We start from the raw sequence: 9,859 nt of genomic DNA on the forward strand, positions 1-9,859 counted from the left end.
TCTATATGTCTTTATTATTTTACCTTTTTACTTTTATCTTTTACTATAATCTTTATTAGCATTAAGTTATCGAAACTTTCTTTTTTTTGTATTTTTCAATATAAAAATTAATGAAGGAAAGTATTAAAAATTGATTTTTTGTCTTTTTTCCTTTAAATAAAGATTCCTTTCAGTAGTAATTTAAAAACATTTAATACATTTTGATATTAGAAACGAAAATATTACAATATATAAAATAATAATAAATAAAATATTACAATATTTTAATTTATTGAATTTTTATTGCAAGTAAGATATATAAATTAATTAATAACAAATGATAATTTAATAAAATTCATTTTTAAAAAAAGATTTTTTATTTTTATGATTATAAATCGAAAAAAATAGTTATGTTATAATATTTAAATATTAATTTAAAAAAAAAGAATAGGTTAATGCTTATTCGAAATTCAAAAGTACGCATGCGTATTTCTTCTAAGATTAAATAGATACTATTGCAGATGTATATATCGTACGGTGTGTAGCTTCTTGTAATAGATTTTAACTGTGTGTTGGCTGTTTATGATTAAAAATAGTACATACAATTAAATATTGCATTAAGTTATAATTTAAAAAATATAAAACAACGTATCTATAAATTTCAACAAAAGGATTTCAACTTTGATTGTTTTCAATTTTTTCATCAAACGTGTTTCAACTTTGATTTCGACAAACGTGTTTCAACTTTGAGTGTTTGACATTTCTGTTAAAAAGAAACAGGTATTTTACCTACTTTTTAAGTTTTTAGAAATATACAGAATATTCACATTATTAATTTCTAGTATTTTTCTCGCAAGTGCTAGATTTTATAAAAAAATTATGGAAAAGATAAAAGTTTTGCTGTTTTTTATACGTAATATGATATGATCATATAAATTTTTAAAATTTATAATAATGGTCATGAAACAATAATGTATTTCTTTTTTTCTAAATGAATTCGACAATCTATAATACGATGATATGTGGTTCTTGATTGAATTTTTATAATGATTTTATAATGAATGAAATTTTTAATGTTTCGCGAATTTTCGATTTTAATCATTGATTTCAATCTATCAAAAACAGATAATATAATGATTATCATAAAGTTAATCCGCATTAATGAAACATGTAAAAAAAAAGTTATTTCGTGAATTTTTACATCACTATTTTTCATTAATCATTTATAATTATATGGTAATGATAATTATTTTCTTTCAAAATAATCTTTTAAAATATTAATTATTTTATTAATTTCAATTATTTTAATTGAATAATTTTATAATTTCGATTAATGACTTAAAAATAGCCCAATAATTCATAATCTAAAATTTATAAATTTACTTCTTCTTTAGATAAATATATTTATAATTTATTTAATTTATATATTTTTTCAGAAATGAGTCATATTAGAAATTTACGTTCTACTATGTCTTGCTTAAACATTTATAATTTGAAACCTTTTGAAAAACATATATTAATTAAAAATAAATATAGAGATGTTCATCATTCGTAAGTAATATGTTACTTTACATAAAAATATATATATATATAAAAATTTATATGTTAAAAATTTCACACCTATATGAGAATTAATGTTAATGAAAAATATTTTAGGTGTAAACTGTTAGTAGTTGGAGGTGGTACTGGAGGTTGCAGCATGGCAGCAAAATTTGTTAATAAATTTAAAGGCCGAAATCAAGTTATTATAATAGAACCAAATGAGGTATTTATTTAATTTTTTATTTTAATTATTGTATATTTTTTTGTTATGTATATTTGTATATTAAGTAGAATAATATTTTTTTAGATACATTATTATCAACCAATGTTTACTTTGATTGGTGGTGGTATAAGATCTTTTGAAGATTCAAAAAAACCAATGAAAGATACTTTACCAAAAAATGCAAAATGGTTTCAAGATAATGTAATGAGTTTTGAACCTACACAAAATCAAGTGACTATGAGCAATGGAGACATTGTACAGTATGAAATCATGATTGTTGCAATGGGTTTACAATTATATTGGGAAAAAGTGAGATTGGACAAATTATTTTATATTAAAACAAATAAAAATGCATTTTTTATTTTATATATATGTATAGATACCAGGTTTAGTAGAAAGTCTTAAAAATAACATGTCAAGAGTTTGTTCAATTTATGGATCTGATACTGTTACAAATGTGTTTCCAAAAATTACAAAAATTAAGGATGGTACTGCAATATTTACCTTTCCAAATAGTCCTGTTAAATGTCCTGGAGCACCTCAAAAAATTGCATATATTGCAGAAGAATATTTTCGAAAAGTAAATATAATTATGTTTAGATTATTTTAAATTTCTGAATGTATATTATATTCATATTTATTTTTTAAAGCAAAATGTACGTGATAATGTAAAAGTTGTATATAACACTGCTTTACCAGTTATATTTGGAGTTAAAAAATATGCTGATGCACTTTGGGATGTTTGCAAAAAAAGAAATATTACTGTGAATGTTCAAACAAATCTTGTGAAAATAAATCCTGTAACTGAAGAAGCTGTATTTCAAAAATTAGATGGATCAAATGAAACATTTGTCGAAAAGGTATGTTTTGTTATTTGTAAAATGCATATATATATTATAAGTAGACAAGTTATAACTCATGACATATTTTTATTTAGTTTTCATTACTTCATGTATGTCCACCAATGGGTCCACCTGATGTTTTGAAAAAACATCCTTCGTTAACGAATGAAGTAGGATTTTTATCAGTAGATCCTAAAACTTTGCGTCATACGAAGTATTCGAATATATATGGAATCGGAGATTGTATTAGCGCTCCAAATTCTAAGACGATGGCAGCAATAGGTATAATATAATTTTTTAATAATTATGAAAGATTATATAAAATTTTTTTTATTTATAGCGGCTCAAGGAAAAGTACTATATAAAAATATTACGGACGATTTAGCTGGTAAACCAATGACTATGATTTATAATGGTTATTCATCATGTCCCTTAGTTACTGGTTATAAGAAGTGCATATTAGCAGAATTTGATTATAATTTACAACCATTGGAAACTTTTCCAGTAAATCAAGGTCGAGAATATTTTTTCACATTTATACTTAAGGCTTATATATTTCCGCTTTTATATTGGACTTTAATGACTCGGTAAATTTATTATATATAAAAATGAATTTATGATTCTTATATAAAAGAACTAAAAAGAATATAATTTTGTAATATTATTACAATTTATAGTGGCAAATGGGATGGACCTGAATTTCTACGAAAATATTCAGATGCAATAAAAAAGAAAGAAATCAAAAATTAAAATAATTTTTAATCAAATGGAGAATGAATGTCTTTTGAAATACGATTTAGTTGTATATAATATTTAAAAATCTACTATAATTAATAATTTATTTATTAACAAATTTATAATATATTAAAATAAATATATATATTTGAAAGATAAAATAAAAAAAATGTCCATTTTTCCTCCTATAATTTATCCTCCTATTCTTATAATATTCTATTGCAAAAAAATTATTATTTCATTAATTATTCATTTTGTGATGTTTTTAATTAAAATATAATTAAATACTTTATATTTTATTGTATATTTTTATTATATTTACATATATAAATTTATTACAATATTATTTCTTTATTAATGAATATTTAATTATTAATTTTATAATTTAAATAATATTTTATTAATTCTATATTTCATTAATTTGAACAATTACTAATTCTTTAGAAATTAAAAATCATATTATAACTATTTCGATATATCTAACAATCGAATTAGTCGATTAGAAAATCCAATTCATGTAGTTGCTTGGATATTGACACGTCAAGTTTGATGTAAACATGGATGGTCAGTTATTGGTAGGTTTTTAATGTGCATTTTACGTTTTTTTTTTTACATAAATTGCATAGCAAAGTCCATTTCTTAATAATATATTCTTGATGTAAGTATTGTCTCGTGCAATCATAATCATGAATCGTGCTGGATCATCGAAAGTCGTGCAACATAACCTCTCTTCAATGCTTCAGAGTGACCAGGATCGCGATTTTCGGCAACGCGTATGATTTCTATTGATTTTAAGTTTATTTTCCATATCTGTTCCCATTTCTTATTGTTATTTATAGACAATAATTAAATGAAAATTTTCCTAACCTCTTTTAATTTATTGTAGCATGCGTGATTATTAACAAAATTTTGAGTGCAACATGGGTGCATACATGGGAAAGATTTTTTTATGAGTTTTGTTTTAATATAGAATATTTATATTTATAGGAACCAACGCTTTATACTGTTAAGGGTATGGCCATTCTGGACAATGATGGCAATAGAATATTAGCTAAATATTATGATAAAAATATATTTCCTACATCAAAAGAGCAAAAGACATTTGAAAAAAATCTTTTCAACAAAACACACAGAGCAAATGCAGAAATTATTATGCTGGATGGTTTAACATGTGTTTATAGGAGTAATGTAGACTTATATTTTTATGTTATGGGAAGTTCTCATGAAAATGAGGTATATATTATTTATATTAATGATAAAATATATTTCTATTTAAATAATTTCTAATTTTTATTTTAGTTGATTTTAATGAGTGTATTAAATTGTTTATATGATTCAGTAAGTCAAATTTTAAGAAAAAATGTTGAAAAGAAAGCTGTTTTAGATAGCTTAGATATAGTCATGTTAGCAATGGATGAAATTTGTGATGGAGGGTAAATAAAAATGTATATATATTGAAGTGAAATATTAACATTAATAAAAAAAACATTACAATTATGCAATCTTTTTTTAGAATAATTCTTGATGCTGATGCCACAAGTGTAGTTCAAAGGGTGGCATTAAGAACTGATGACATTCCACTTGGAGAACAAACAGTCGCACAGGTAATATTTAGTATTAGGTATAGTATATTTATTGATTTAATGGCATAGCAAAGTTTATGTCCATTTATACCACATAGAAACATTTTCGATTTTTTTACTTTGTGTTCATGCATCATTCTACATTCTTCGCACAGTCTCTGATTGTAAGTTTTTGTGATCCTAGAAGGCAGAATTATCAACACTTTTTTATAAGATTTTCATTTGTGTCATTAAATATTCTGTTTTTGTTCTAGGTTTTGCAATCTGCAAAGGAACAACTCAAGTGGTCATTACTAAAATAAGATTTATGTATAAAAAATCGTATGAAATATTCAATTGTACGAAATATTATTTTAAAATATAAAAAATTGCTTATTATATGTTCTGAATGTTTTGTATAAATTTTATAAAATTAATATTTCTAAATAATAAATATCATTTAATTTTAATTTTCTTTTATAAAATTATTTAGTTATATTATTTTTTTAATTTTATATTTAGAATATTTCATTTATTTCGAATATTATTAAGAAATGCTTTGAATGCATCAAAGAAATTATATTATAGTATTAATTTTTTTCGTATTTAGATACACAGAGAATTTTATTTTTTAAATAGAATTATATATTTTTGCATAAATCGATATATTTCATTTTTTATAAAAAAGTTAAACATGTAAATTGAAAAATTATTGATTTTTTACTATAAATGATTTAATAATTTTTTTATAAAGAATATATGCTATATATAATTACTATGCTATATCTATAATTTCATTAAAAAAGTTATGTTTAAAAAATATATAAACGAATTATAAAATCAACGCCATCTAGAATATTATAGATGAAATTAATATAAACAAATAAAAAAAATTTAAGAATTAACTATCAACGTTATCTTTAAAATTAAAGACATCTCTTGAAAAGTTTTTTTAAAACTTCAAAAGATGGCGCTGATTTTCATTTCTTACTCTATTTTATCCTGCTTTTGAAAAAATATTTTTGGTACTCAAAAGATATGGTTCAAAGATGGTGCTCATAGTTATTTCTTACTCTACATTATTATATGTTCTTTATTTATATTATATTAATTTTGTATGATAATCTAGAGATAGCGCTGATTATCCAATTCATTTCTTATTTCTTTCATTATTTCTTCTACTTGTTTATATCTGGCATATATATCCTGATATTAATATGATGGAAATATTTTGAAACATTTCTTAACAATGAATTTAATAAAGATTTGATTCAATAAAAAAAAATAGAAAGAAATTTTATCGATAAACAATGCTATTTATTTGTTGAATCTATTGTTTCGCTATTTCAATCTTCCAAAGTATACCAAAAAACATTTAATTATTTAAGCATTAACCGTTATCAAATATGAGTGATTAAATGAAACAAAACATTGATATAATATCATAGGTTTAATGAAAGATTATAAATAAAATATTAATTCACAAATTATGTATTCACAAAGATATATATATATATTCTTGTTTTCCCTTGATTCAATTTTTTAAAATGATAAGAAAAATAAATAAAATTTAACTGAGACAAATATTCGGTCAATTTCAAAAATATATTTTCTCTTATCATTAAGAAAATAAACTTTTCTGTAATTTTCGAAGTTTTGAAGGAGTGAGAGTTGTTTCAATTCTTTCTAGAAAACAAAGGAGTATGATAATTTTTTTGTTCTCAATCCCGAGGGAAATCTGAGGTCGAGCTATAGTGGAAGAAGGGCTAAAGGTGTGCAGATAACTACATGTAGAGAGCACAGGACAGTGGTCGCTTATTTGAAGTCAGGTGACAAGCTAGTAGCCCGATTCGATTGTGTCCGTTGGTTACTCTTTCATTGGGTTCCTCCGCGCTGGGAATTTTAGATTTGATTACAATACACGTCGTACTATCCTCCTACCATTGGCATCTCCACCTCTGCTACAATCGCACTTTTGCCCTTGTTGCTAGCGATGGGATCAACATCCTCGTGTCCTCCTGTCCTTTCACTTTTTATATTCATATGAAAAAAAAAAATTCATCGATCTTTAATTTAACTTTTAATTTTAATTTTATTTTTAATGTGCAAATATTATAAATTATAGATTTTATCTTTTTACTTCTTTATATAGGGATTGGTATGATGATGAAATTTAATTTTAAAATTATACGTAAATTTTGATAAATCTTCAAATATAATTCATAAATATATATATAATCGAAAATTTACTATGTTTTCATTTAAATAATTTATCTTCAGACTTATATTTATATTATATCTATTAATTAATCCACTATTATAATATTTATAATTTACCTATAAATCATTAATCTGCCAATTATTATTAATAAGTGATAAGTTATATATTTTTATCGTATAAACAATTTTTACAATTTTAAATTTTTATGTCGTATATATAAGACAAATTTCTACGTACTTTTAATTTGTAAGATTTACTTATGAAATTTCATTTGTTTCAAATTTCTTTATTGTTATAATGAAAAAAGGTTTTTTTTTCCATTTGAAATTTGTAAAATTTTACCAACAATATCAATACAATTAAGATTCTTGGATTGTTTGAAATGAAACGACAAGGAAGGAATCGAGTCGGTTCCATCCATCACTACTTCCACTCGTGTTCGCCACCCCTTTCTGACTGCACCGATGAAAAACTCTTGTTGCTCGATCGCGACGGAATTATTGGCCGACCGTGCTTATTTATGGCGTTCATTTTCCTGGAGATTGCAGGAGAGAACGACCACTCTCTCTCTCGCTCTGGCGCGATTTTTTTGCGGCAGGATGTCGATCCACGATTTATTGTATGTCAGCTGAGAGGTGAACGAGACGTTGATAACGACGACACTTTGACGTGGAGAGTCGTGTGCCGGTCTCGCGATCAAATTAATTCTACAACTTTTGCACTTTTCGTGAAAAGAAATATTTAACGTAATACTTTTGATCCAATGTTGCTTCTTTGTGATTTGACGATAATGATTTATCTTTGATGATAAAACAGAAAGATTTATAATGGATTCACTTTATTTATTTTATTGTAGTATATATATATATATTTTCAAAATGTTAAATGTTTAATATGTAATATTATTTTTATTTCTGTCTTCTAGAAATGGAGAACTGAGAACAGTAATGGTATAATTTGCACAAATTGTTTTGACAAGTTTAAGTTAAATTGATATTTAAGAAAAATTTCGTATTCTCTAATTTTGATATTGTACTTGATTATAAAGTAATTTAAAATAATGTGAAATTATAGCATAGTTTCATTTTTTAATGGTTGAGCTTATACTTTTATAATTCTCAGTCTTTCAAATTTTATATATCGATAGTATTTAGTATTTCATGTTATAGATAGTTAAATTTTCTTTATTCAAATTCTATTTTATTCTATGAAATTCAAAATTTGTATAGAGGCAATATACGATATAAATCCTCATGATATAATTCTCTTATGGGAATATATAACGTCAAGAGAAGACGAGAGAAACATAAAAGCCATTAATCATGTTTCAATGACTCCGTATCCGATAGATGAAGTTACTGCATTATACATGATCATCGCTTTAAATGGGATTAGATGAGGATTTATAGAATTTACTGACATATGCCACTAATATTATATTGTATTATTGTTATTGACAGATAATATTGAAATTATATTTACAAAAATCATGAAATAAAAAAAAAGAAAACAAAGTAAAAAGTAATGATATAAAATATCAGAAAATCTTAAAATAAAGAATATTAAATATTTTATACATGATGTAAATATGATATAAATAACGATACTATTATCATCATTAAGATAATATCTTTAAAAAAATATCAATAACGAAAAATATAGAATTTTATAATTCTAATAATAAATGATAATGGTCAACATCAAATTGATAAATTGATCGACATAAGTTGTTGTTCATCCTCATTGTCATCTCGTGACATCATCTATATTCTTTACATATGGTAACAATCCTGTTTATTATTTTGCGGGGATCTGTTGCACTTGTTAAAAGAGTAATCCATACCTGCTGTTGTCCAGAAAACAAGGGTGCGAAAAGGGTTAAATCTTGTTGATGAAATTAATGTAACGTAAAATCTGTGACCCGGATTTTATTATCCATGACGATTCACACTCTAAAAAAGTTATTATTACTATCATTAATTTTTATTATTATGATATATTGAATTACAGGCAAAACTACATGAATGAATAAACTTGATTGAGAAAAAACAATTACATAAATTATTGTAATTTAATTATCTACAATCTCAAAATTCATTCAATGAATAATAACTATTTTTTAAACCAGTTTCGACTATTCAAAATTTATTACACTTCAGAAATCAATACTGGAAATTTTTCAAATTTATTTTAAGAAGAAATTTAATACTATTACAATTTATTTATCATTTTATGCAATTTGTACAATTTGTGCAAAATATTTTAGTACAACATTCTAATTTTACACCTAACTTTACTTATATTAAAAAAAAAAAAAGAAAATCAAGAATACAGAAGACAAAAGTGTAATTTTGTATTTTACGTAGAAAATAAAATACTAGATATTCATCATACACATCCTCCAATTGCCAACATTTTTATCTCAGAACGTGAAGCATCGTTGACAAGGATTGCAATAAAAACGAAAGGGTGCGATGGTAAAAGTTGGAACAAAGGGGATTACGCTGTCGAGAAGGCAAGTGGATTCATGAAGGGATTACCAGACAAATATTTATGTAACCCCGGTGGGACGTTGGATCATCAAATTGCAATGACAAAACGGACACAGCCACCGGTGGTGACAACACCCTTATACAGCACATTGGGGAGTGTTATACCCACATATGCTACACCATTTGCGAGTTTTATGCGAGCTGGAGATTCCAAATTGCCGTTTGCCCATGGATGACAAGCGGAAACGACACACGGTTGTAAG

The 9,859-nt window shown here is 24.3% G+C and overlaps 2 protein-coding genes across 7 annotated transcripts; both read left to right on the top strand.

Moving 5' to 3' along the window:
* The first annotated feature begins 497 nt into the window (after window positions 1–497).
* LOC108004428 (sulfide:quinone oxidoreductase, mitochondrial) lies at window positions 498–3,357 on the top strand. The gene is made up of 9 exons (XM_017067322.3): window positions 498–759; window positions 1,416–1,530; window positions 1,636–1,744; window positions 1,829–2,053; window positions 2,124–2,324; window positions 2,395–2,604; window positions 2,682–2,868; window positions 2,927–3,173; window positions 3,264–3,357. The coding sequence occupies exons 2-9, from the start codon at window positions 1,418–1,420 to the stop codon at window positions 3,334–3,336; spliced, it is 1,365 nt and encodes a 454-aa protein (XP_016922811.1). The 5' UTR covers window positions 498–759; window positions 1,416–1,417; the 3' UTR covers window positions 3,337–3,357.
* Window positions 3,358–3,750: 393 nt separating this feature from the next.
* Window positions 3,751–5,353, top strand: LOC108004430 (coatomer subunit zeta-1). Of its 6 annotated transcripts, XM_062085209.1 has the most exons (7): window positions 3,830–3,896; window positions 3,985–4,094; window positions 4,309–4,554; window positions 4,621–4,754; window positions 4,835–4,925; window positions 5,060–5,068; window positions 5,159–5,353. In XM_062085209.1, the coding sequence occupies exons 2-7, from the start codon at window positions 4,008–4,010 to the stop codon at window positions 5,204–5,206; spliced, it is 615 nt and encodes a 204-aa protein (XP_061941193.1). In that variant the 5' UTR covers window positions 3,830–3,896; window positions 3,985–4,007; the 3' UTR covers window positions 5,207–5,353. The 6 variants fall into 6 exon arrangements, with proteins under 6 accessions (XP_061941194.1, XP_016922819.1, XP_061941193.1 ...); XM_062085210.1 differs by lacking the exon at window positions 3,985–4,094 and having other exon boundaries at window positions 3,751–3,896; XM_017067328.3 differs by lacking the exon at window positions 5,060–5,068 and having other exon boundaries at window positions 3,872–3,896.
* The last annotated feature ends 4,506 nt before the right edge of the window (window positions 5,354–9,859 follow it).

The sequence above is a fragment of the Apis cerana genome, linkage group LG14 (assembly GCF_029169275.1).
Source record: "Apis cerana isolate GH-2021 linkage group LG14, AcerK_1.0, whole genome shotgun sequence".
In the NCBI taxonomy this organism is placed as follows: domain Eukaryota; kingdom Metazoa; phylum Arthropoda; class Insecta; order Hymenoptera; family Apidae; genus Apis; species Apis cerana.

Excerpts from the sequence above, each read along its gene's own strand:
- LOC108004428 (XM_017067322.3), top strand. The coding sequence starts at position 1,418 with ATGAGTCATATTAGAAATTTACGTTCTACTATGTCTTGCTTAAACATT. Across the intron at positions 1,745-1,828 it reads TTATAATAGAACCAAATGAG|ATACATTATTATCAACCAAT; the intron begins GTATTTATTTAA and ends ATATTTTTTTAG. Across the intron at positions 3,174-3,263 it reads TATTGGACTTTAATGACTCG|TGGCAAATGGGATGGACCTG; the intron begins GTAAATTTATTA and ends TACAATTTATAG.
- LOC108004430 (XM_062085209.1), top strand. The coding sequence starts at position 4,008 with ATGAATCGTGCTGGATCATCGAAAGTCGTGCAACATAACCTCTCTTCA. Across the intron at positions 4,095-4,308 it reads ATCGCGATTTTCGGCAACGC|GAACCAACGCTTTATACTGT; the intron begins GTATGATTTCTA and ends TTATATTTATAG. Across the intron at positions 4,755-4,834 it reads GATGAAATTTGTGATGGAGG|AATAATTCTTGATGCTGATG; the intron begins GTAAATAAAAAT and ends ATCTTTTTTTAG.